General features: G+C 42.4%; 1 protein-coding gene across 1 annotated transcript; it reads right to left on the bottom strand.

The window, feature by feature from the left end:
- Positions 1-1,837: 1,837 nt before the first annotated feature.
- CSRNP3 (cysteine and serine rich nuclear protein 3) lies at positions 1,838-27,911 on the bottom strand. The gene is made up of 4 exons (XM_054972512.1): positions 27,749-27,911; positions 10,026-10,285; positions 4,203-4,499; positions 1,838-2,899 (listed from the first exon to the last, which is right to left on the bottom strand). Exons 1-4 carry the CDS (start codon positions 27,894-27,896, stop codon positions 1,838-1,840), a joined length of 1,767 nt encoding a protein of 588 aa, XP_054828487.1. The 5' UTR covers positions 27,897-27,911.

The following is a 27,911-nucleotide window of genomic DNA, read 5'->3' as shown; positions in this document are numbered from 1 at the left end:
CTCCTAGCTTTTTCTATCTTTTTAAGAAAAACATCATTTTCATATTGCTATATTGACCTACAGTTGTACTGATTCTCTGAATTGTCAGCTTTCATTTTAAAAAGTCTCCTATCTCCTTCCATTGCAGAGAAATGGCTTTTGCTTATATCTCTGCAAGGGAAGGGGTTAGAGACCTTCCTTCCTTCCTTTCTAAAAGAAAGCTAGAAATCCAGAGAATATGCTCCATCTACTGTTACAATGATAAGTCAATATAGCAATATGAAAATGGCTATTTTTTAAAAACTGCAAAAGCCCTGGTGGTCCAAGAGAGGAGCAGTGGCCACTTCTGGCACAAAAAAGGCAGTGCAGTTTGAAAAACACATAGCCACTGATATTCCAGGCTCCATCCCAACCGAGGTTGGTTTGGTTCGCTGGTGCTGGCCTCCGACTCCTGGCTCTGGGTAAGCCCGAGGGGAGGGGGGGCTCTTTGGATGAGGGTGGAGCTTAAGTACAGGTTGTGGAGCTGCTCCTCTTTTAGGCTTCCCCTTGCAAAGACTTCCTAATGTTCATTTTCATTTTTTTTTAAAATCAGCCCTTATACCAATATAGTGATATAAGCGTGCACAAAAAATAAAAGGGGAGTATGGTGACATCACCAATAATGCCACTGACGATCAGCGCCATCAGTTGAAAATCCTGATTATTTAAGGCACATGCAGAAAACAAAAAAAACCCGACTCCACACGACTGTAAGAGTGCTGCGGGAAGGCAGTCATGCAGAAGAACTAAACCCAAGCCGATTCCAATTGTTGGGAACTGACTGCAAAGAAAATCAGGAATAAGTTGAACGTGAGGAAAAATCCGTGGTGTGACTCAGCCCCTGGTCATAAATAATCTTTGCTGGATTATGTTGAGCTTTCTTCTTTTTTTCTCTAGGGTTGTTGCTATATTTGTTGTTGTTGTTGTTGTTGTTGTTGCTATATTTGAGTTAAAAAACTATACAGAGGATTGTCCGATATTCTACCTTTCTTGAAAACAAAAATGCCTAAAAGCTCAATTGAGGAAGTGCTGCCCGGTGGACATCCTTCATCTCTTTTTATGGAGTTTAAGGTCCTACAAGAGCTCCATATAGCACTAAAATAAATGGAGGGTGTTCAGCATTGGGATTTCTGAGTTTCCACCCTAGGCTCGTAGATTCCACCTTGGGCACATCAAATAATGGATTTCCATGTTAGCTCTACATGTTACAAAAGGTGTGTATCACCTGTGTAAAGAAATTGTAAATGGCTAGGCTGTTCTGCTCAAATGTTCAACTCAAATGAACATGCTGCTCATTTTTTTTATCAAGACATAAGTACTAAGCTACAATAAATAAAATATACAGTACAGAACAATTCAATTTTTTTGTACAGTAATCACTTCTACATTTAAAAAGTCACCATTATCTTCAAATAGGTGCGAGAATTTAGTACTCTAAACATGAAGATTCCCAAAGTATAATTTTCACTGTCTTGCCCTGGCCTGACAAAATGGGGAGCTTTCAGTCAGATAGCTCAGCTTCCCATCGTTTGACAGGTAGGCTTGTATTTTTTTTTTTAAGATTTTAAATCTAGGTATTTTCTATCAAAAGACCATTTGATTTTTTTATCACGTTTAAATTTTACTTTTTTACATGAACTGTTCTTTTTGTGTGTGTGCAACGGCCACAGCCAATATAGCTTGAAAGACACCAAAAAAAAAATCAAAACATTAACCACAGTCTATCTCTTTAACTCCACTGCTAAGAAAAAATAATCGTTCCAGGAAATCCAATTAAAATAGAGTGTATTTAAATAAAGGGATTCAGTCCTAAAATAATTTAAACAGGTACCGTTTCCATGACAGGCGATTTGATACACTCTTCATGCAGTCTGCTCTTTTCTGAAAGGCTTAGAGAATTTTCGGCAGGATGATCCGGCAGGTGACTGCCGCCATTCAATGTGGAAACAAATCCATCTTGAGGACTTTTTAAGTATGAAGGAAAGTCCACTTGGGAGTGTCTTGGTCTATGATCTGAGTATAAACTGCTACATGGGACAGCATTATCGCTTTCTGATGAAGAGCAGCAAACTATGACGGAGGGGTTTGAAGACTGATACAGTGGGCTCCCGTAACTTTCTTCTGATTGCCGTGAATAGTCAATGAACTGTTCTGAAGTTGCATTATAAGGCACCAGAGAAAGATTCCCATTCTTAACAGTGTCCCTTTCAGAATAGCTGTCACGAATCTGGTTGTGAGTGCCAGGGCCATGATTCTCTATTTGGTAATAAAGCGCTGAAGAGCTGGTGTAGTAGGAGGAAGCCTTTGCGTGGTTTTCATGGATGGCAGTGCTGTCAGAATAGCAAAGGACAGAAGGGAGAGTTTGTATCATGTTAGCGTGAGCATCCAACCCTTCCACAAACTCATCAACTTTTCCTTCTTCATCATCATCCTCTTCCTCTTCTTCCTCCTCGTCTTCATCGGTTTCACTGGGTGCTAAACTCTGTGTGCTGGAATCTGTAACCCCACTGCAGAAACTACTCGCATCTTCTTCCTCCTCCTCCTCTTCCTCCTCCTCGTCCTCCTCCCCTGGGCATTCCAGGGCATCTGCCGTCTGTAAATGCATCACTGCAGTCCGAGGTTCTGTTTCAATCTCAAAGTTATCTGGAACTGAATATTCGAGTGGGTGAGGTGAAGGGCCCACTGAACTGCTGTGCGCACTAATTTCACCATGGCAACCATTCAACACGGGGACTTGCTGCTCTCGGTTTTTTTCTAATTCAAGTTTCATTATCGTGTGCAAAAAGTGAGTCCGAACACGGATGGGGTTAAATTCAATTCTACCTGCTGTATTGCTACACCCTTCTTTAGTGCAACCACATGGGAAAGACATACGGTCCACCTTTGAAAAAAAGACCACAGATTAATCATGTGTCTGAGGAGGCAACAAGCAATCAAATGGCATAGCTCTAACAAGTTAGAAACTTACTAAACAAAACAAGCAGTTTCATCTGGAAAATATAAGCCAATAGACTCTTGGATTAAATAAAACCAGAGAACAGCTGGGAAGCCTCAAAGTCAGAACTCCAATAAAGACATCGAGCCAGTTTAGGCTTAACACAGTTGCCTGCTTAACTACAGTTAAACAACCAGACTATAAGACCATGCAGTCCCTCCCTGCTCCTCCACCCCCCTTTCTGAAAAAAAATATCTCCCCTTGCTTGACCGAAGTGCCCTTAACTCTTTCAATGGCACTGCATTTACCCGTGGTTAAAGGGCAGCCAAGCTTCCTGTGTTGCCCTGGGAGCTGAAACTTGATAATCTGTTAACTGGGGACCCCAATTACACCTAAGCATTGTTAACTATGCTTAGGCTCCAAGGAACAAATCTGCGCTCAAAGGAGGAGACTGGGAAGCGAGCAGGTAATCTGGCAGCATTGTTACAATTTCTTAAACTGGTGCCATTATTACCTTTGCACCAGCCAATGTTTTGTTTTCCTATTTGCACTAGGAACATCACATGAGCAACACTGCAGTGTATGTTCAAGCCCTCCCACATACTGCACAGAATCCACACTCATGTATTTTAAAGCAAACATGAACATGAGCCCTTCACAACTGACTCAGAAATGGTCTATTTTGTACTCCAAATTCTGAGCTCCATTGCAAACTGAAGCAGGTGTGGACTAGCTGTAATGCTGCCTCTTTCCAAGTCTGCCTACTTCCAAACATACTCTGCTTATAAAGAGATGACACAGGGACAAACTAGATGTGGAGTTTGTCACATATTCTCCATGGGGGACTGGCAGCCATACATCTGCTGCCAGTCCCATGGAGAACTCCCTCTAAAAAGTGCAGCTAGGCCCCAATTCTGGTCAGAACTGTGGCACAGGGATAGAAAAGACCCCTTGCCTCCTCATGAGTCATTTCCCAACTTGAAATGGCATTATTTTCCCTATTGGACTACTGCGCCTATGACAAACGGCACATCTAGTTCAGGCCAAAGTCACAGTAAGTCGGTAAGATTTTCTCTCATTACAAACCACAACATCCCTGGACCCATCTATCTCTCAGGGAAGTGGGAGTAAATACTTGTTTTTGTAATTCTTAGATGGATGTTCATGTGTGTGAGGGAGAGTGGTTTGTCATTTAAACAAATACTCCTTTGACCCTCTCCTCAAATCTACACCATAGTTCAGCTCCCACCTGGCATTTGATGCCCGCAAGACTGCAAGTACATGTTTCTGGATCACAGAAGATTCGACAGTCGCAGCCACAGTCCTCCCTCGAAAGGCGGATGGCTCGCAGCTCGTGTTTTTCTTCCACATCGATCTTCTTGACTCCAGAGGCTCGCAGGAGCGCCCTCCGCTTTTTCGTAGGCAAAGGTTGGAGGAAGAAGTACTCATCTACTTCTGTGTTGTCAAGGTCTATATCGTCATCAGAAATGTCATCCAGGGTCAAAGTGTTGGCTTCTTCAGATTCCACGGTGCCGTTTTTAGTCATCTGTAACACACAGTCATTAAAAAGGCACAAAGGTTTATTGAGCAGAGGTATTTCATTTACGTCTTTTACATTAAAAAAATCCAGAAAAGATTTTTAAAGTATCAGTCCTGTAAAACTGTCTTTTGCCTAGTCAAGAAATCCAAGCAGAGATGCAAAGGGGCTGGTTTAAATCAGTAGTATTTGTTAGTTCTGGATTTTCCCCAAATAGTTAAGGAAATCAAGGTGAAACATCAGGAGTCCTGCTTTTCAACTATATGCTTTTCAACTTCTGCTTTTCCAGCCTGCTGCAGATACCATGTTTCTGCTGCAGATACCATGTTTCACATTATTCACTGGCAGGTACAGCAAATAGGTGCACAGGGATTCACCCAAAATAAATCTGTCACTTTTAATAGGCAATGCTAATGCCTGGATCTATCTATATGCCCTTGTGCAACGGTAGCTGCGATTACGGCTGAGGTCACGACAACGACTCAGTAATCTGTCTTTGGAGCAACAGTAACAATGTTGCATGAGTATCAGAAAGTCAGCAACACTTTGGGAGCAAAATATTGCCACGCACTCAGACTGTGAGAAGGTTGCTGCTTTTGTTGAATATTGATGGAATTATTGCAATCTTCGTTGATGAAATACGGGACATTATAATTGGAAACATTATTCGGGACTGAGTACCTTACCTAATATTGACTGCAGAATTTATGAATTGTGTAATTATGGTGTATAATGGAATATGTCTGAGCACTTGCACTTTAATTACTAAATGAGATTGGATACACCTGGTAGTGTTATATTGGGTTCTTAGGGTGAGTCCCTTGTTGTAGGTAGTACTGTGTTTGGAGCCCCTCCTTGTTGTTGTCGTCAAGATCCATCTAGACCAGAATTCTGTTCCAGCCGGTAGCCAACCAGATGGTTCTGACAGCTCATAAATAATGTTTTTCTTTGGTTTAATCCCAGAATCTGGTGTTCTGATGTACATGACTTTTGAATATGAATTCAGAGTTACCCTTTAACTATCATAGATAGCAACTATTGGTTGCTATCCCATCCTGCATAGCTACATCTAATTCTTTTTCAGAACAAAATCAGCTACTGGCCATCACCACTTCTTGTAGCAGTGAATTTTGTAAGTTAAATTGCAGGTTGTCGGAAGTAATATTTCAAACACCGATGAAAGGAGAGGGCTATGGCTTAGTGGCACGGGATCTGCTTTGCATGCAGAAGGGCCCAGTCCAGCCCTTAATATCTCTAGTAGCGGGGGGGGGGGGAAGGATCAGGTACAACGCAATGTGGAAGACCTCCACCTGAGACGCTGGTCAGATGATGCTGGTCAGAGGAGATAACATCAACAATCTTGACATGGTACAAGGCAGGTTCATTTGTACTTAGTCTGTCTCAAATCCACTGCAAATCAAGTTACTTTCTAGTTATATAGGAGGAGATAAAAATTCTCCCTAGCCACAGTCTCTATACCGTTAATCTCTTATCATGCCCGGTTGCTATTTTCTAAAGTGCAGAGCCCCCTCTGCTTTAGCCTGGCTTTTAAAAAAATATGTTCCAAGCTTTCCCATGTTAGGGGCTTTTATGATGTCTGAAATGTACATCAGCTCCTAGGGAGATACACTGCTCCCGGTCTAAGGAGAATCGCTGCGTCTTTCTGTAAATGGAAAGCATGAATTCCCACTATGAGACTACAAAGAAGCACAAAACCAGGACACACAAACCATCCTTTTCTTAAGAAGTTCAAAAGCTGAAGTTACTCTTTGTGAAAACGTTCTCCTTGCATACTGTCTGTCTTTATTTTTATACATTTTGTGCTGCTTGCTCTGATCTTATATATATATTTGATAGATTTTTTGATAGAGGGGAAGCTCCGTTGTCTCTTTTTGTGCTCTTGAAATTCTTACTTTCAGAATGAATCAGATGAATGACTGGACACAAACGAGGACGTAGACAAAAGCTGGATATTCGTTTCGTGGAAGCCCTGAGATATCACCAGGCCACATCCTCCCACAGTTAGCCACTGAATGGAACCAATTCATGATGTGATCTCTAGTTTTACTTATATGATGGCTAATTTGTTTTTTTTTGTTTCTATTCAAAGCCTTCCAAGGGTCCTTTGAGAACTAAATTGTGCTACAGATGCTTCCACCTGCTGCACATCTGTACTAAGCTTCGTGCAATCTGAGACATCCGATAGCTTATGGTAATCAATAACCATACCCTCCAGTTCATTTTTTGTTCTTAAAGAACTGGGGGCTCGCTCAAGCAATTCATACAGCTTGGATGTGTCACATCATTTAAGGTATTTCAGTTTTGGCTCTCAACCTGAAAGACAGAAACTTGCATGAAGTACTGTGTGGACTCACAGAGGACCCAACAGGTGTTCTTGTTTTCAAAATGTCATGCACTGGTATGCCAGTAGGGGGACCTTCTGAACAGTCTGCAGCACCGAAGGAACTGCAACTAACTCAGAACACTTCTCTCATCAGTTAGGATTGCCCCTAAAGTTGCCAAGAAGGTAATCCCAACAAGTGCAAAATACAATCCGCTATTCTCCCTCTTCACTGTGGTAGGGCTGGTTCTGAAAGTTCCAGGCAGAAGTTAGTGTGGGGCAAATCTGCAGCTGGTTTCTATTTTGGATGCAATATGATTTGGTGCTGCATTGGAAACCAGTGCATTAAAATTGCTCTCAAACAGGAATAGGCAAGCACGGGGGGGGGGGGCGGGGGGGGATGCAACATCTATCCATGAAGATGTCAGGGAGACATGGTCAGACACAGCTGGAGCAAGCCAAGCCCCAGCAGCTCCACGAGAATCTCAGGGATATGCCTTAAACTCGTCTGGATACTGAGCCGGTCTGGGAGGCAGTAACAGGCAGAAGCCATGGCCCCAGGAAAGCTCAAAAGCTTGGCCATGTGGCCCCGGGTGCCAAGCCAAATAATTTGGTGTGCCACTGTTGGCAGATTGTTGGAGTTTACCGCTCCTGCTCTATATCACCAATGTTGTATAGTGGTTAGAGTGTTGGACTAGTACTTAGGAGATCCAGGTTCAAATCCTCACTCTGCCATGGAAGCTCAATGGGTGACTTTGGGCCAGTCACACATTCCCTGCCTAAGCTACCTCACAGGGCTGCTGTGAAGATAAAAAGGGAGGAGAAGTGAATTACATAAGCCACTTTGGGTCCCCACTGGGGAGAAAGGTGAGGTATCAATAAAGTCAGTCAGTCAGTTGGTAAATACTACTGTGAAGCGGGAGTCTTACAGGTGCCTCTTGGGGAGGGGGAGCAGGGTAAGTAAATGGTGTGTTCAACAAATGTGGCCTCTCCTTTGGATTGCTCTTACATTTCCTAGCTGTTGTCTGTCAGATGACCTCTGTCCGTGCAAAGAGCTTAGAGCACCGATATGACAGTCAGGCTGCGTCTAATTCATCTTAACAGGACCTGAGTTATCGCAGGAACAAAGAAGACAAAGAAACAAGGATTCTTGGAGCAGCCACTCTGCTGCCCACTGATTGAATTGCCACCTAATTGGCTACCAGCAATCTCAGGAAGGCAAGCCAGCATGCCTTGTGACCCACCAAACTCAGCGGCGCCCTCGTTTTGCTGATTGCATGGGACTACGAAAGCTGGAAGTGTATCAAGCTCCTGGCAGGCCCAAATCAGTGTGATTTGTAAGTGGAAAGCTGTGTAAGCCTTGAGTAGGTGTGTGTGGGAGTTATGACAAGGACAGAGTGAGCCACAGAAATCTGTAAAAACCTACAACCATATCAATGTGGTACAATGGCTAAAACAACAATCCCTAACATGGTGCCAGGGGTGCCATGGCTCCAGCCAACCCATTTCCTGACAAATGTTTGCTTTGTAAGTTGTGGGTTTTGAATGGAACAGAAAGAAAACAGGGACTTTCAGATCTCTACCCTATTAGCTGACTGACTCAGAGCAAAGACCTGAGCTCGTCCTGAGAAGATGCATCACAAGTCTGTGCTCTCGACAATGCTACAGACTCATCTCTCTCTTGGCATAAGACAACCATATCTCTTGGTGGCCTCTTGTGTGACCACTTTCCCCACCCCTCTCTCTGGAAACTGAAACCAAGCAATGTGTAATCCCCAAACACAGAGCCAATCCCAGTTTTTTTCCATCTCTGAGCAGGAAGTGCTTTAGAAGAGTCCAGGCCTTAAGTACACATTTGGAAATAATTGCCTCCACTGTAGGAGTGAGAGGTGCTTATCTTGGAACCTCCCAACGTTTTGTGGAACTTCTCAGCGTTGTGTGACTGGCCTTGGCCCCATGGTAGCCATTTTGTGATGGTGTGCACTGTCCTTTCTCAATATTCTAAAAGTCCACAGACTCAACAAGCTTGGGAGATCCCTCTATTAAAGTGTAACTAATTCAAATCCATGATGCTTGCTAGGGATCCATGAGTGACCTTTGCTCCAGCAAGGAAATGTGAGGCACATCTGATTAAACAAAGAACAATCTCTGCTGTATAAAAGAGCTGTCAGAGTGCCTCAACGAACAGACCAATTCAGCAAACGGCAGATGACAATAACTATTTGTTGGTAGATGAAGATAATCACTTTCTGGAAGGGAAGGGTGGGAAGAAACCCTGATAAAGGAAGAATGGAGTCCATACTGCAGATTTTTTTGCAACTAGGGGTCAAACTACACATGCAAGTTTTTAAAGAATTGGGTTTCCCAGACCCAACTCAGGTTCCTTGCAATCACATAGCAGCTGTGGAGAATGGCCGTTAAAAAATAAAGGCGAGCCCAAATGGCCTCAAAATGCTAGAGTGGTGGGGAGGAAGGGCTCCTGTCCCCCCAGCCACTCCGGTGTCAAAATAGCACATATCTCCCTGGTTTTACTGCTGCATATGCGCAGAATATTCCACTTGGAGCATCAAAACCCCATGCCCCCCCTTTACTGTTTTGGAAAACAGCATGAGTGGGGAGTCAGGAGCTCTGCCCCACCCCCAGAGTGACCTTCTGAGACCATTTGGGCTCTTCTTTATTTTTTAAAAGCCATTCCCCACAACTGCTGTGTGACTGTGGGGAACCTAGATCCAACTCTTTAAAAATCTGCATGTTTAGGTTGATCCTAGGTTATCAGTATGTCAAGTACCATTGGTTGTTATGTTCTTTCAATAACCTGGTACTACTAGTTCAAAAAATTAATGGACAAAACTCTCTGGCATGAAACCATCCAATCATTGCACAGAATAATTTACACCAACATTTAAATTCAGTGTGATAGGGAACTTCAGTACGGCAGAAAATATTACCATCATATTGGGATAGCGGGAAGAAAGCCATCATCTTAAAAGAGTTAAGGTGGAAGCCTATTTAAAAAACCCAATGAGATAATATATGAATGAGGAGGAAACCAGCTTGGAAAGAGGTGTGTTTGACTGAACTGCAGCCATGCTGGAAGTGGCGAGGTAGTCTTGCCAAATGAGAGAGGCCAATTCACGTTTCATGCTCATGCAGCAGCAGACATAGAGAACAGCTTTGCCATGTTTTGTTTTTACCTTGAGCTTTAACGAGTTCAGTTTTTCTTCCCTTAGATGCTCTCTTAACATCTCTCGATGAAGCCTTTCCTGTTCCATCGCAAACTCCCCAAGAGTGTACTGCCGCACACTGTTGTGACGGGTGGACATACCCAGGGTGCTGCCTCCTTGGCTGGGGACGCTCGTGAACCCTTGCCTTCTGGTAAAGTAGTACACTGTGACGCAGTTAAAGTGAACATTTTTCGTCCTCTTTCGTTTCTCTCGTTTCAAGATCGAAGATGCTAGAATGAAAACAGATTACCGTTGAATAAAACCAGTATCCCGCTGTTTCACAAATCGTTATTGCACAGTTGCTCCAGGCTAGCTGTACACTGTGGATGGGGGTGGAAACTGAGATAGAGTGGAGGTACTAATACAGTACCCTCAGGGAGGAGAGGAAGGAAGCTGCTGTCATTCTCTGCCTTCCTCAATCATTTATACTTCACTGTCTTCTCTGGTGCCAGTTCTTCCTCTCTACCTCCCACATTAGCATGCATATTTAATTCATTGCAGAAGGTTAGGTCCCTGATCTATTGAGCATCAGCTATATTATTATTATTATTATTATTATTATTATTATTATTATTATTATTATTATTGACATCAGCTTATACACAGGCTTGTTTACGGCTATCTGTTGGCAAAGGTCTTAAGTTGAATGGGGCTAGTATCATGGTGAATCAAAAAACAGGAAGGGGTTAATTACTCCTTACCCCAAATGAGAAGTTAGCAGCCTGCCACACAGTAGTGCTATTTAAGTAACCAAAATGCAGAGCCTATGTCTCTCTTCTTTTGTTCATCCCCTTCATTTGGACATGAAGCACAATTGTTACATTAGAATTCAATTAGCCAATCTGAGGAGATTTTTTTTCTTATAATGAAGGCCAAGTCCTTTTACATTTCTAGGGCAGTAGTTCTCAAATTTTTATATCTATGAATCACTGAACAGTCTATTAAAGAATCTGAATCCCACTATGATAGAAAAAAAAGGCCCACTTTTTCCAAGGAAACTTACTTATATACATTTTGTTGTATTTAACTACTTTAAATCCAGGTATAATATTTATGAGTATGTAACATTTTTTGGTTTGTGTGTTGTTGTTTTGTTGGTTTTGTACTACAATAGCACAGTACCAACTGTCTCGGGTTTGTGTGTGTGAAGTGTGAAACGTTGTGAGCCCCAATCAGCCCATATATGTAAATGACCTTGAAAGACGGATCCAGTCAGGGAAGAGTGGCCAAGTTGGAAGTGGGCAGAGGCGCAAGCAGGCAACAGCCTGCCAGCCACAGAGGGAAACTGTATCCCTTTGGGAATACACATTTTACCCCTTTTTACCCCCTTAGGGGGCAAATTTCTCAAAATCCCTTCTTAGTGGGTGTTTACGTAATGAAAGGAATGTTCTCTCCAAATTTCATGGTTTTGGCTGGGTGCTGATGAGTCAGTCAGGACACCTGTCTTTATATATAAAAATTATGGTAAGTTTTAAGGACTCGATGAATTTCAGTGGTATTATTGGTAATAACTTTTATTGTTATGACTACCTAAAGAGACTGAAGGAGAATTCACTGCAATTGTTATGAAAACTGTGCCTGCCTCTCCTGTGCCCCATCAGAGATATGCATATCACTGGCTGAGAACCACTGTTCTAGGAATCATGTTTTAGTTCTGAATCAGCGCTGATGACTTTAATGCTTTCCTCAATTCCTGAATTAAATACTTCATAACGATTCAGAGATGCCTCCAACTGGAATTCAAAAATATTTTTGTTTCCCACACAGGGGCACATTGTAGTTAGCCTGCAGAGTCAGATAAGAGCCACGCAGACTCCTAAAAACATGACAGCGGTCTGTCTGATTTACTGGAAGATGCCAGTAAGAGACAGGAAACGAGCTGGTAAGTTATAGCGGAGCAATTTAGGTGTGACAGTTGCACAGGTATGGGAGGAAGGCAGCAGTCAGGAGGGAAGCACTGAAACGATTGTAAAAGACGCTTGACAGTCCTTGTAACATGGAGCCGTATATTTTAACAGCAATAAGGAACAACAGGATGAACCAAGGGGGTTAAAAACGGGGCTTGTCTCAGGCAATTAGAGCCATTTGGCATTCAAGCCCCCTTCCTCCTGCCACACTTCCACAGGGAGCGATACCAAGGTTTTTAATCTTAGGACCACAGATGTGCTTCAGCCCATTACACTGTGAGGTGAAGGGTTCGCGAGCAGAATTAGAACAGAGTCCTTCACTAAAAATGTTCAGAAGGAATAATACATATTGCAGGTAAGTTTCTTTCAAGGTGCATTCTGGGGAGCTCTGGGATTCCCTTAGAAACTTGTCAAGAATGACTCTATGGTCTGTAATGATGGAAGAACTTCCCTGAAAACTGTTCACCCACCACTCTGTTGCCTGACAGCTTTCAGGATGTCAGTTCACACAGGCCAGAAGTGAAGTACAACAAGCCCATCAGCACTCGAATTCGCTGCAACCCACACAAGATTCTCTGGCAGACTTAACGGCATGGAACAGGTCTGATGAATGCTTGAAGACCACAAAGGATGGGACCAACCTCAAAAAGTTTCTTTCTAATCCTGTTTTCAAGCAATATTAGTCACTCCCTCCACTTACACCTCCGGCAACCCTTATTCAGCATCCAAATTTAACACCAAACTAGAGGGCTGTCTGCTGCAGAATGCTGGCTTTGCCACAGCCACATCCACAGATGTTGCACAAGGCTAGATAATGAAAGTAAGCAGGAAGTGTAAATCTGTAATTGAATGCATTGCCAGAGATGTGGTACTCCTCCTGAATACAATAACTTAAAGCAATACATCATCTCTACCTTCAATCAGTGAACAAAACTCAGAACTATACCTATATATCACATTTAGAGGTTGAGCATAGCTAGAGCTACTGGTCTTTTAAACACAAAGGCAAAAGGTCTTTCCAAGCCCTAATATTAAATATTCCAACTTACAGAAAGCACGTGCGCATGTGCGCACGCACACATCCGCACGCATATATAATCCGTCATTTATACCTCCAGGTGGCCTGTTTCATTAGCTCCATAAATAACTCCTGAGTACAATGTCACAGAGGGCCTATATTACTTTACAGCCATTATTTCATTGCTTTTATTTTTAACTGCAGCCTGGAATATTATTAGTACACATTTGTTCCAATTCAACATGGGATAACCATGCAAGGAAGCAGGCTTCAGAGAACATGGCTGATGCAGATGCACATCTGGATATGCATCCACAATACTGTGCTCCTCTGGACCACCAGCTGATGCAGATAAGAATGTGAATGCATCCCAATACACTGCAGCTCTCTCTTTCTCTCTCTCTCTCTCTCTCTCTCTTTTTTTTTGCATGCAACTAACGGTGGATCAAAGGCTATAAAGCAGTCTGCCAAATGTGTGTGGGATGCAAACTAGCACAGCTCTTAACAATGCTTGAGCACTTCAAATGGTTCATAATAGTCTCTTGCAACATGGTGATTCTGGGAGATCCAGTAAACATTCTGTAGGAAGCCGACGCCATTCCATTTAATTACCTGACCTGCGGCAGGAGCAGTGAGTTCGTACATGCGCACACATGCATTAACAAACATGTTGGCTCAACCCTCAAATCAGAAAGAGAACCCACCCTTTCCCAGGATATGGAATGTTTCTGTTTGGTCCACCTGGAGGCAATTATTAGTCACCACAAGGGGAAAAAATGGCTATTTACAAACTTATACAAAGAAGACTATTTGGCCCTTTGGTTGCCCAAGAGCTGTTGTTTGGTAGCAGAATCCAACTTTGCAAGCACAAGGTTCCAGGGCTTATCTCCAAAGAAAAAGGATGATCTTGCTTAGATAAATTATATCAAGTTTTCCATCATGGAATTCCACAAAGGCAAGGGGGCAGGTTGATCAGTTTAATTAAAAATAAACCTAGGCTGGGGAATGGAAAGCATCTTACCTTCATTTGCAAGAACACAAGATGGCATGTTCAGCCTTTTAATCTTTTTTCAAACACCATTTTTACAGTAAAAAGAAGTTACTTACTAAACATAAATAAATTGAGCTTTGGCTGGCAGAGATCCCAAGTGTAATACTTCCCTCTGCAGTCTCAGCTATTCTCCTGATGTCAGAGGCGCATTAAAATAAATGCGTGCCATATGGTTCCGCAGCAGAGTACCCGCACGTTTACAACCGAGAGGGCAATGCAATTCATTTACCACCATCACAGAAATATGCCAGGAAGAGAGGAAGTCTCAAGGCTGGAGCGAGTAACGCAGAGCAGTCCATTTATTTAAAATACTAGCATCGTAGCAGATGACGCAGCTCTTCTGAAAACCACAAACGCATTTTTCCTGAGGTTTTTTTTAAAATGTATGCTCAGTGCCACAGTGAAAAGGATTAACACCATTTTCTCCACCTACTCTGCGGCTCTCCCACATAGTATTCATCAAGTCTAACAAGACAGAATTGTCAACTGTAATACATCACGATAACCCTAGTCAAAACATCACTTTCCAGAAAGGCTTGCTTAGCAACCATCCTAGAAAGCAAACGCCTGGGCAAAGGTTCATGCTAATGAACTTCGAGGGCTTCCACAAAATAAAAGCAAAATGACAAAACAGATGCTGCCCCAATGCTTGCTATGTAATTTAATGCGAAGAAATATCTCTGGCCCACCTAACCCAGCACCCTGAGAGCCAGCAGAGTGCAGTGTGGTTAGAATGCCAGATTCGGACTTGAGAGACCCAGAGTCACACACCCCCACTCAGTTGTGACACTCACCTTGGGCCGGTTACTCTCTTTAGCCTAATCTACTTCTCATGGTTATTGTGAGGATAAAACAGAGGAAGGGGAAACCATATACACTTCTCTGAGCTTCTTGGAGGATGGGTGGGATAAAAATATAATCTACGCATACTCTGACTGGCCACAGTTCTCCAAGATCTTTCTCCCAGCCCTACTTTCAAAGATCCATTCGCTCAAGATCACAAGAGATTGAAATCAGTATTGTTTGTGAGTAAATCTGTGTGAGTCCAATTCATCAATCCTCTTATTAGGATTCTTGCAAATCCAGTTTTGGAAAGTAGCCACACCCCCAAATCCACAGCATAAGCCTATTCAGAGAGAGGGACTGTTTATATGCTGAATGAGCACCAAGCCCATTACCCCGATTTCTGACACAGCCCCCTAGGATACTAGGGAAGGGGATTAGCACCCACCAGCCAAGTAGACTGGGCTGTTGATCAAGGCAAATTACTGAAAGAAACATAGGCAGAGGATCTGGAAGACTTGTGAGCCAGATTGTAGGGATTTGCAATTGACCTATTGGCTTGGAAGAAGAAAACAAACGAAAAAAATATAGTACATAGACAATATCTCCTGTTAAGACCTATCGCTGTGAGGAATTGTCACTGTTTCACTTCTAGCATCAATTCAAGACAGCAATTGTTTTCAAGCTGGGAATTGTTCCCAAAGCTCCCGCGCACGTGCATCTGTAATAATGACCCATCAGATGCATATTTACTCCAAAGGAAGTTCTACTGACTTCAGTGACACTTATTCCCAAATGTATCTGCACAACACCAAGATACACAATCCTGAAGAAGTTGCTTAGCTAGCTTGTATCTGTATCTCAGTTAACCTTATAACACACACACACACCCCAATTACAGACTTTATTTCATATTACAGATAAGGGTGAAGATTTCTGAAGATTGGGAATATTCTGGTTTAACAGGCAAGATATATATATATATCTTTAGGTAAAAACTCTGAGATCACACTATCCGGCCATCTCATAGTGCAAATTAAAGTGAAACATTTCATTTTCTCTTTTTATATCTAGTTTTTAAATTAATATTTTTCATAATGAGTTATTAAAAAACACGCCAAGGTGAGCATGTTTCTTATTAACATTCTCATCCATGCCCAAATAAGACTGAAATTCTCTTACCCAGGTCTCAAGGCACTAAAGAAAATTAGTAAGTAATTTCTTTACTTATTACCCATTACTTATTAGTCCAGTAAGACCTACTGAATAAACAAATCTGGCATTGGTTGCAGTAACATTTTCCAAGTTGCATTTAGACTGCTTCTAAAACAATTAAGTTGGCTGTTTAAGTATAATTTCAGGTGGGTAGATTCAGGTCCAGTCGCACCTTAAAGACCAACTCGATTTCCAGAGTATGAGCTTTTGAGAGTCAAAGCTCTCTTTATCTGATACATGGAGAGGAAAAAGATAGGAGTCTTTATAACCCAGGCTGAGGATGTGAGGGGCATTGCAAATCAGAGTGTCATATATCAGACGAAGAGTGCTTTGACTCTAGAAAGTTCATACTCTAGAAATCTAATTACTATATAAATATACTTCGCTTCTGATCTATTTTACTTTGGCCTCAAACCCTGAAGCCATTCTCAGATATATCGTTCTCCTGCAGGTGCCACCCTGCACATGGGTGAAATCAAGAGCAGTCCATACACAGGCTTTCTCTGAGGTGGCTGCCTCTACCCTGCAGAACGGCCTGCCTGAGGAGGTCAGGAGAGCCCCCACTCTCCTAACTTTCAGCAAACAATGCAAAACCGAATTATTCAAAAAGACTTTTGTATTGTAGGGGGAGGGGGGGGTCTCAGATCTTTGCTAAAGAGTTAAGGACCATAGACTTCACCACTGTGTTGCTTTATGTACTATCTGTTGTTTTAAATATGTGCTCCTATGAGCTACCTGTGGCTTCATGTTGTCTAGTGTCGGCCCTAGAATTGCTTATGTTCTGTTTCAGCATTTCTTCAACTTTGTATTGGATTCTTGCTAATGCTATGTCTTTGTAAACTTGTGTTTATTTACCCTATGGCATTGTTTATGGAAATGTCCTCGAAACTGACTGTACTAATCTCACACTGTGCAATCCACCTTGAGTCTCAGTGAGAAAGGCAGACTATAAATGACATAAACAACCAAATAAATAAATAACAGTGACTTCTGTTTTATATATTTTTCTTTAATCCAATGGTGTTTTCTCACAAGACACTGTGAAGAAACAACTACCTCATCACACCATTAGCCTTCCTTCAGGTAGTTTTCCCTGTACCTGAGGAGCCCTGTGGCGCAGAGTGGTAAGCTGCAGTACTGCAGCCCAAGCTCTGCTCACAACCTGAGTTCAATCCTGGCATAAGCCGGGTTCAGGTAGCTGGCTCAAGGTTGACTCAGCCTTCCATCTTTCTGAGGTTGGTAAAATGAGTACCCAGGTTTCTGGGTGTAAAGTGTAGATGACTGGGGAAAGCAATGACAAACCACCTCGTAACAAAAAGTTGCCCAAGAAAACATTGTGATGCAACGTCCCCCCTTGGGTCAGTATGACTCCGTGCTTGCACCTTTACCTTTTTACCTGTCCATATATCTCATTCATTTCCATTTCCCTTACTCCTTGATTTAGTTTAGTATGCTCCTTATTCTTGTCTCCTTTTCTGTTTCTTCCTCCAAGACCACATACACGTGGTTTCTTCTAACATCACTGTCTTCACACTCTCGAAACACAAGCCAAAAGCCTCTCTAGCCAACTCTTTCTATATCGGACAACAGTTGTAGCAGAAGAAAATTATCATGAACCACTTACATTGTTGTTTTAGGATTAGTTCCCAAGGATACTTATGAGGAGGCAGGACAAACACTCAGTAATGGAACTTGGGAAACAAAGACCCTTTTGTGATACTGCTGAAACCTGCACAGGAAAAGCCAGGTACAATGTTCTGTGTGTGAGGGAAGGAGGGTGTTTCAGTTTCTCCCAGCTGCACTTCTGAAGGTCAAGGGACTCTTTGGGGTGCTGTTCCATAAGGTACAATGGCATAATGGACATACCTCAAGGAAGGAATACCATTAATCCTCATAGAGAAGAACTCTGCGCATGCCCCCAAGATTTTCTAGAACCAAGTCAATTATCTAAAACATCTACACAGAGCAGGGTTCATCTTGAGGGGGAACACACAGGAACGCAGTTCCGGCAGTTCCCCAAAGAGGCCACATGTCAGGTGGTCCCGCCCACCTGACTCTCGACCATTTTGGGCCCTTTTCAGTCTGGATTGGGGCCGAAATGGCCCAGATCGGGCCTCTGACAGGTGGTGGATCACTCTCCCACTCAGCAGCGGCCTGATCCTGACCATTCTGGGCCCCTTTTCAGCCATTTTCACCCCTTTTTTGCCATTTTGGGCCCAATTTCGGCCCTGAATGGCCAGATTGGGTCCAAAACAGCCAGGATGTCAGGGGGTGTGGCATATGCAAATAAGTTATGCCAATGACACACTTCCGGCTAATGAGTTGCGCTAATGAGTGATGTTAATGAGTTCCTCCAGCTCCTTTTCTACGAAATGACCCCTGACACAGAGTATCTTGATTCTATTGTCGGTTCAAAGAGGATTTACTGGAGGAAAATAACTGGAAACATTCAAGATCTTTGTCATGTACTGTACTCAGCCTCACACAGACTTTTATTATATTTCTTGATCTTGTTCACACACGAACATATGTCAATTGATTTCCGTACATTTGATGGCTGGTATGTATTTGAGGAGCTGCGATATGAAAATTCTGTCGGGAGTATTAAAATTATGATGGCCCATTTACATATGCTAGCCATTGTTTCATGTTGCAATCAAGATTAAGATGTGTGAATTAGAAATGTTTCAGCACAGAATTACAGTTTAGAAGCTGCTACTTCTTTCACAAGTGTTTTCTCTGCTCTCAAAATACATAAACTACGAATCAATTTTTGTTCCCCAGAACCCTGACTGTTTTTCAGCTCTGCCCCTGACACTTTCATAAGATCTCAAAGAAACAGCAGTCTCCAACTAATATATGACAGACAACCCAAGTGGCTGATTGAAGTGTGATCAGGGCATTTTCATTTTTTTTTCTGAATGAGAAATACATCGCACAAAGCCCTCTGGAGAATAACCTATTATTTCCATGCAGCAGATGGATGGGGTTAGAAGTAAGTCAAAAAATACATTTCAACGTGCCTTGTTACAGAAGGATTTACTATGCTACTGATAGAAGCTAAGCTAGGCTTTGCTTTCGTTTATCAAGCTACTGTTCATTAATTTGAGGGCTTTGAAGGCCTCAGCACTACATCTAAAATGCTGGCATTGGTTGGGAGTCATGTTAAATGGAAGGGACTAGGTCAGGGAGACCGAGTGCTTCAATTCACTTAGCCATGCTGCATTTCACTCTCTGAGTTCAGGCCACAGCCTGCTTTGAAATGCAATCACCACATGTGCTCACATCGCTTCAGCGCCTGAGGTTTGTAGCTGCTTCCCAGGAGGGAAAATATCTCTCCGCTGTCTGGATTAATAACCAGATGAGACTCCCATTCAAGGCCCTTTCTGAAGCAGCAACAGCTTCTCTTTAGTGCGAGACAGGCTCCTGGCTGGATGCCAACTCCTTTTCTCAAGCACATCACCAAGGTTATTTCCTGACAGAGCCAGAAAGAATCCCTAGAATGTAAGAAGAGGAGAAGGGGAAATGTCCACAGTGTAGCAAATTGGAAACGTGGGATATGTTGCCTTCTGAAACCATACACACAATAGTTAAGTATAGAAAACCTCGGTTTTCGTTTGGAAAAAAGGAAGAAGAAATTGGTGGGTGTGAGATTGAGAACTGGTTGCTTGGTTGTTGCCTAGAGCTAATATGCAGTGCTCTTCAATGCAATGCTTGGCCCACAGTGGCCACTGGATCAAATGCAGCACATCTGCATTTTTAAGACACTCCACGATTTCTAACTAAGGACCCGCAGAGCAAAACGTGCATGCCTTAGTTCAGAACGTCTCTGCTCTGAGCTTTCTGTACAGTTTAATAGACAAATGCGCTAAGGGATGGAAGTGCTGATTTATCCCTGCATATATTGCAACTTTCCAGTTGTAAGAAGAAAGAGGAGTGGGTTTTTTTGTTCTATTTTTTTCTTTCTGGACAATTAACACCAACTCTTAATTACATTTAGGGAATCACTTTCTAGCATGCAAAGCAACTGTCTCTTTCTGAGATGTTGTGGCACAAATTGAAGAGGAAAGAGAGAAGAAAACATTTTACAGTAGGTGAATGGGGGGGGGGAGAACAAAGAGAATGTGTATGTGAACCCCCATCAACAGAGGTGGGGGTGGGAGCAAAAGCTGGCTTGCTTGCACTGGGGGCTGCTTGACCAGCCTGCACAGCTTGCTCATGGCCACAGCTATGAGAACTGCCCTAAACAGGTTGAGGGCCACTCGTCACTCGGGGATGGGGTAGCCCTGGCAGGGAGGCAGTGGCTCCCCAGGCCATCATCAGCCTACCAGGATTTTTGTCAGTGGACTTAATGGCCAATCTGCTCCTGATACGAATGAGTGAAAAATGAATGCTTCCAAGCGATTTAATGAATAATGAAGCATTTATCACAGGAGTTAGAAAGATACCTTTTGGTGTCTTTAAAAAGCATCCACATTCAGAGGGTTAGGCATACTGAAAAGGAATGAAATTAACCCGGTACTTGATTGTGGTCTACTAAGGCTGGAGTCCGCTGAACACTTTCCTGGGACTAAGCCCTAGTGAATAAACTAGGACTTACTTCTGAGTAGACCCCCCAGTGTGTTTTCCCTAGTCCTTTTATTGCACTTCAAATTATATTTTAAAAAATAATAAAATTATACATCATTCATTACAGAACTCTGGAAATAAAGGAACCTTTTTCAATAATAATTTCAAATCATCAGTTAATTCATTACTACAATAAATAACCATATACCCTTGCCTGCTGATCCAATATTGTAAAAACTGTTCAAATAAAACTACCTTCTTATATTTCTTTTACTTTTCAAAATTTTAAGATGTCAATTAATTTCAGGGATCTTAAATATGCCAAACTCCTTAACTCTCTTAGATATTCTAAGCAATTAAAGTTCGAGCTGTTGTAAGTAAATAATAAAGACTATCAATTTTCTGTGTTGTTCCTGATTGTTTAAAGTATCTATGTGGGGTCCATTAGAATGGCATCTCCTACATAACTTATTTTTTCATGTATTAATTTCCAAAAATCCTGAACAGAAGGCATGTTCACTAAATATGTCAAAGACCCACAAACCAACTATTTGATGATGTATTTGGATATGCATTTTAAGTACTACTGAGAAATAATCCTGTAATAATACAGATGGCAATATTCTACCTGAATACAAACACTCTCTAATTCTTTTACATTTTTATTTTATTATTAAAAGAAAAAAAATAAAATATGCCTCATACATGACATAAATAAACACATGACAACATTAGTGACAGATCTACACATAAGCAATTATCAAAGCTTTCCAAGTATCTAAAAGTATTTATTTACGTTATTTATAGTCAGCCTTTCTCACGGAGACTCATGGTGGACTACAGTGTGAGTTAGGACATTTCAATAAATGATGTAATAGCATCTATGAATGCAAATTTGCATAGATTTAAAACCAACAGAAATCCAATACAGAGTTGAAGAAATGCTGAAAGAGAGCATAACTTCTCTAACCCCTGGAACCCCTCTCACCCCCCAGTTTCTGCGGACTCACTTTAAATAATTTGCCATCTCCCACTCCCATGGGATATGTGGGCTGGTAAGCTGGACTGCCGTATTGAATTTCAAATGTATTTTATCAATATGGGTTTATACTTTTAAACATGTTGTTATCTGCTCTGAGCCCACTTGTATGGAGAGCAAACTATAAATTTAATGAAATAAATAAATAAATAAATATGTTGGCCAGGGCTCTGGAGGCCATGACTGTGTGGTTAAAGCAGAGTCGTTTGAAGTTAAACGCCACAAAGACGGAGGTCTTACATCTGGGCTGTGGGCTGGTGGATTCAGGGATCAGGCTCCCAGCCCTTGATGGGTCACCATTGAGGCCTGCATCAATGGTAAGGAGCCTGGGCATGATTCTGGATGCCTCTTCATCAATGGAGGCCCAGGTCACGGCAGTTGCCAGATCTGCATTCTTCTACCTTCAACAGGTCAAGCAACTGGTCTCCTACCTCTCGGCCACTGACCTGACTGCAGTGATTCAAGCAATGGTCACCTCCAGACTGGATTACTGTAACTCACTCTATGCAGGCCTACCCTTTAGACTGATCCGAAAATTGCAACTAGTCCAGAATGCAGCAGCGTGGGTCCTAACCGGAATTCTGTTTAGGGCACATATACAACCTGTTTTGCGCCAGCAGCACTGGCTTCCGGTTGAATTATGGATCAAGTTCAAGGTCTTGGTCTTAATGTTTAAAGCCCTTAGCGGACTGAGACCAACATACCTGTGGGACCACCTCTTGCCGTATGTTCCCCGGAGGGCGCTCTGTTCAGCAGATAAACATTTGCTTATGATCCTTGGCCCTAAGGATGTTCGCCTAACCACAACCAGGGCCAGAGGTTTTTCGGCTCTGGCACCAGCCTGGTGAAACTCTGTTGAGATCTGTGGGACTTGTTACAGTTCTGCCTGGCCTGCAAGATGGAAATGTTCCGCCATACCTATGGTTGTGGCTGAGTTGTGAGCGAGCTCCCTGACCGACCTTTCCTACCGTGGGCCCTCAGGCCGCTCTGCTTTTGCTGTTTGATCTTAGCGGTCTGCCTTGCCACCTCACAGTGTCTGAGTATATTGAGTGTCTGAGTTGATCTTAAGTGCTGTATCTGGAATTGGGATGGTTTTAATTATATCTGTGTCATATCAGGTGATATTTTTACATATTTATATTTATCATATGTTTTTATTTTGTATGTTGATTTGCTGTTGTGACCCGTCCTTGTGAGGGAGCAGGCTAGAAATATAATAAATGAAATCAAATCAAGAGTGCATAGGTTTGTGGTAGATCAAGATGGGAAGCCGTGTCAGTCTATCTGTTGCAGTAGAAAAGAGCAAGAGTCCAGTAGCACCTATAAGACTAAATTCATGGTGGGGTATGAGCTTTCATGGGACAGACAAAGAAGTGAGCTGTGACTCATAAAAGCTCTTACCCTACCACAAATTTTGTTAGTCTAATAATACTGGGCTCTTGCTCTTTTCTACTGCTAGGTTTCTCTATATCCAAACCTTTCCTCCATTTAAAAAAATGGTTTCCTTTTATTTTAAACAAAGAGTCAAAACATGATACAAGTTAGAGAATACAATTTTTGTTAACCAATAATAATCCAAATATTCAGAAGTTATTTCTTTTCACATCTTGAATCCAACTCACAAGATGTGATTACCTCACATCTTGAATCCAACTAAGAGCAGAACCACAAGTGACAAAAGGCACAGATTGGACACTTGTCAGCTTCCCTCAAGTTTTGATGGGAAATGTAGGCAACTTGGCGGAATGTTGGACAAGTGACAGTTGAAAAGTCCACTGGACAGCAGTCAGAGAGTGAAGCTGCGAGACCAGGATGCCTACATTTCCCATCAAAACTTGAGGGAAGCTGACAAGTGTCCAATCTGTGCCTTTTGTCACTTGTGGTTCTGCTCTATTACTCAGGTAGAACTGTGTCACAGAAAACCCACTGTTCTCTATTCAATAATTCACCATAAGTTAAAGAACCGGGGGCCACTTAAAAGTTCCCCCAACACTTTAGCCCCATGGGATAGGCACCAGATGCCAAAGCCAATCCATGTTCTGCAAAACCAATCCAAGTCCTGTACTGGAAGGGGACGGGACAATGGCACCCCTAGCCATAACAGCCAGGAATGGGCTTCTACTAAATTATTGTATTTCCCAGTTGCTACTAAAAGTAACACTGACTGGCTTAGTTGAAATGACATAGTATTTTAAAACTTTAATAATATTTATAAACTTTTAACTTTTAAACAGGAAATGTTAAGGGAAAAGAATACCTGGTTGTTCATAACAAACCAAACAATCTTGTCTAATCCAATCAATTATTAAATGTAACTGAGAAACACAGTAATTATTATATTGGATGTATTATATTCTTCACTTTTCATCATCAAAACTTCAACAGGAACTCTTCCCACTTGAACAAAACTTATCTAGTATTTCCTGCCATCTTGCTGTCAGGCTATATTCAATATAAATAGGAAAACACAAAAGAACATTTAGAACTCACATATTATTATTATGATTAACAACAACAACATTCAATTTATACCTCCCTTCAGGACAACTCAATGCTCACTCCCACAAAAAACACCCTGTGAGGTGGGTGGGGCTCGGAGAGCTCCTAGAAGCTGTGACTAACTCAAGATTACCTAGCTGGTTTCAAGTGGAGGAGTGGGGAATCAAACCCGGTTCTCCAGATTAGAGTCCTGCACTACACCAAACTGAAGTCTTACTAGGGTTGCCAGGTCCTTCATGTCCCCCAGCAGGGGACTGGGATCCTGGCACCCACCCTACCTTTTTTTCTTTTTTCAACTTCACACGTGCAAAGTGCGCACACACCTTGGTGTGCATGTTGATGTCACTCGCAGAAGTGACATCATCACACAGTGCACGGGAGAAAGGGTGCTTGTGTCCCCTTTCTCCCGGCCGCCACTACTGCAGCTTGCTTGTGGCGGGTGGCGGCAGCAGCAGCAGCAGCAGCAAGAGCAGCTCGCTGTCACCAGCGCCGCCTGCTGCCACTGCTGCCGTGCTGGTGAAAGTGGCCTGAGAGAGTAAGCAGTGGCAACAGCAGGAGGTGCTGGCAACAGCAAGTCGCTCTTGTTGGCACTGGCAACAGTGAGCCACTCTCGCTGCTGCCACCACCGCCACTTGCTCTTGCCGCTGCAAGCCGCTTTTGCCAGCACTGCGGATCCCACACCATGACAGCAAGCAACGGCGGCATAAGCACATACCCCACCCGGGGGGCCCCGTGCCAAGTGGGTAAGTGGGAGCAGGGTGGGAAGGGAGGGATCAGGGCATCCCCCGCCTTGGGTGGGGGGATGGCAACCCTAAGTCTTACCCATCCAAGGCATCTCAATTTCCTCCCAAACTATTGTGAAATTAGTGGGTTGAAATTTCAGTCAATTAGTTTATTAGATCTCTGGTATCTTAATATTTGATTGGAGGATTCTGTAACTTAATTTAAAACAATTTTCCATCTTGGCGGACTTTTTGTTAGTGAAATAGTATGCATTCAGTTTTGCTGAATGATTCTAAGAGTTTATAACCAGGCTAAATGTTCTCATAACATGTTTTACTCTCTTCTATGAGTTTGATGGATCTTCCAAGACAAGCACAATACCATCAAAAAACACAGTCATTGTTTCCTGTTGCCCACCTGATTCCTTTAAAGAGCCTCCTAAGCAGGTCTCCTCACAACCCTACTCAGGTCTACACAAGTACTAAAAATAACGGTAAAGACAAAAGGCGACCCTGTTCCATGCATCACACATTCTAACTGTATCTTCTTAGAAAAAATTCATTATACCATGGCATTACTATCTTTGTAATAGCTCATGAACCAGTGTATCTCTAGCTCCTCTTTTTCTGCTTAATATTGATTTATATACAAACCACAAACGTTACTTTTCAGTTAGTAAGTCTAACTTTTGGCAGATCCTCTGAGTTACCTGGAATCAAATCTTCCTTTCTATAAAATACAAGTATCATCATAAACAAACAGAGGTCTAGAGCAGGCAAGCTAACAAAATACTTCTGCACCCAGCAGCTGTCAGTATCTTAGACTAAATTGTTTATAACAACATTGCATTCTCCATTTTCATCTATAAGGAAACTAAAATTTGTTTCACACAGCACATTAAAAAAAAATTCTCTGTTTCCTGATACAACCTGAAATCACACCTGGCATGAAAAGCAGTTTTATTCAACAAACAGACAAGATTCCATAGCATTATTCAGAATTCTGCTAGTATACATAGCAATCTCAGAACATCTAATGATTTCTTTAGCTCCCTTCTATGTGCTGCTGCTTAAGTAAACAAACAGAAGTGCAATGCCATGCCCTGAGATTCTTCAAACCCATGCAGACTACCACACTGGCAAAGAAAAATGGAGTGGTATGGCTATATCTGCAGCTGCCACCACTATCACACTGTTTAGTAAGGCATATCCACCCATTTTACCAACTGAGATACAAAACCTCACACAAGCATAGCAGGGCCACTGAATAAACCACCTAAATCCAGATGTCAAATAGAAGATTCTTCTCTATCTCATTCTTTCACTCTCTTTGGCAGGCAATGCCTTTTTCCTCTGACAAAGATTCCACTCCTCTTCCCAAAAGTCAACTCAACACATTCAGCCTTCACATAACCTTGTGTTTCTCTCAAGAGGTAACTCACAAACACTGATATCTGCTTGGTCTCCTCTCTCTCTCTCTCTCTCTCTCTCTCTCTCTCTCACACACACACACACACACACACACAAATGGAGAGTAGATACTGCTTCCCTTTCTTCTGCAGTCGTGTCACATAAACCATCAAACTCCATGCTCACTCTTTCATAGCTTCACACCAAAATGCCTCTGACACTCCATGAATTCCCAAGAGTTCTCTCTACTGTGTAATTGTCCTAATGAGCAATCTCAAATTTCAGAAGTAGCAGCAGCATTGGGAATAACTGACCTGCATCGCCACTCTTAAGGTAGTTTAGAGCTCATTAGAAAAGCACAAGCTGTGTCCTTAATATTTGAGCAAACTTTTATAATAGCATGATAACACGCAGACAACAAAGTATGACAGACTTGCCCCCACGTTTTTAATCTGTTAACCAACTTGGTGGCCGTGAATAGGGCATAAAGGCAGTGTATAAATAAATATAAATCCTACCTAGCTCCAGCTCAAAAATATGGGCTCTGTGGTAATATCATTCACATGAGAGAGAGAGTTGGGTAAGCACTGGAAGTACACTCAATAACCAGGGGTCATTTTGTAGAAAAAGAGCTGGAGGAACTCATTAGCATAACTGATTTGCATATGCCACACCCCCTGACATCACCTATCCTGGCTGTTTTGGACCCAATCCTGGCCATTCAGGGCCAAAATTGGGCCCAAAATGGCAAAAAGGGCCCATAATGGTCAGGATCAGGCTGCTGCTGAGTTGGAGAGTGATCCACCACCTGTCAGAGACCTGATCTGGGCTGTTTTGGCCCTAATCCAGGCTGAAATGGGCCCAAAATGGCTGAGAGTCAGGTGGGCAGGGCCACCTGACATGTGAACTCTTTGGGGAACTGCCAGAACTGTGTTCCTGCACGTTCCCCTTCGAAATGAGCCCTGCCAATAATGATATCAAACATGTAGCGCCAGCTGTGCATGCTAACAAGAACTGTCCAAGTGTCCACAATAGAAAGAATCTAATTACAGGACCAACAGAGCCAATGTGGTGTATTGGTTAGGGGGGTTGAACTAGAATCTGAGAGACCAGGTTCAAATCCCCACTCTGCCATGGAAGCTTGCTAGCTGACCTTGGGCAAGTCACACACTCTCAGCCTAACTTACCTCACAGGGTTGTTGTGTGGATTAAATGGAACGGAAGAGGATGGTGCAAGCTACTTTGGGTCCCCATATGCAAAAAAAGGTGAGGTATAAATGAAGTAAACAAATAATAAACAAATAAATAAACAATACGATCCTAAGCAAGGTTACACCCTTAAAAGCCCATTGATTCCAACTAGCTGAACCAGGCAATTTTTAATGAAGACTAATGTTCACATGCTACATATTGGAAAGTTTAGTGAACAAAGGAAAAGAAAAACCTAATGTAGAGTTTACTGTCTGGTGGTCATACTTACGGGTAATATGATTTGATGTAGATGGGTTGACGCTGTCACCGCTGTCAGCGCTTTCGCTGCTAGAAACATCATCATCTGACTCTCGCACCGAAGAGCAGGGTGAGGAACCATCAACTTCTTCAAACTTCCTCTTTAAAATTCCACTCATAGCTGCAACGCTGTC

The sequence above is a fragment of the Eublepharis macularius genome, chromosome 2 (genome assembly GCF_028583425.1).
Source record: "Eublepharis macularius isolate TG4126 chromosome 2, MPM_Emac_v1.0, whole genome shotgun sequence".
NCBI lineage: Eukaryota > Metazoa > Chordata > Lepidosauria > Squamata > Eublepharidae > Eublepharis > Eublepharis macularius.
Note: the sequence above shows the minus strand (reverse complement) of the source record. Positions and strands in the feature narration are given on the sequence as shown.

Excerpts from the sequence above, each read along its gene's own strand:
- CSRNP3 (XM_054972512.1), bottom strand. The coding sequence starts at position 27,896 with ATGAGTGGAATTTTAAAGAGGAAGTTTGAAGAAGTTGATGGTTCCTCA. Across the intron at positions 10,286-27,748 it reads TACATCAAATCATATTACCC|CATCTTCGATCTTGAAACGA; the intron begins GTAAGTATGACC and ends TTTTCATTCTAG. Across the intron at positions 4,500-10,025 it reads TGAACTCGTTAAAGCTCAAG|ATGACTAAAAACGGCACCGT; the intron begins GTAAAAACAAAA and ends TGTGTGTTACAG.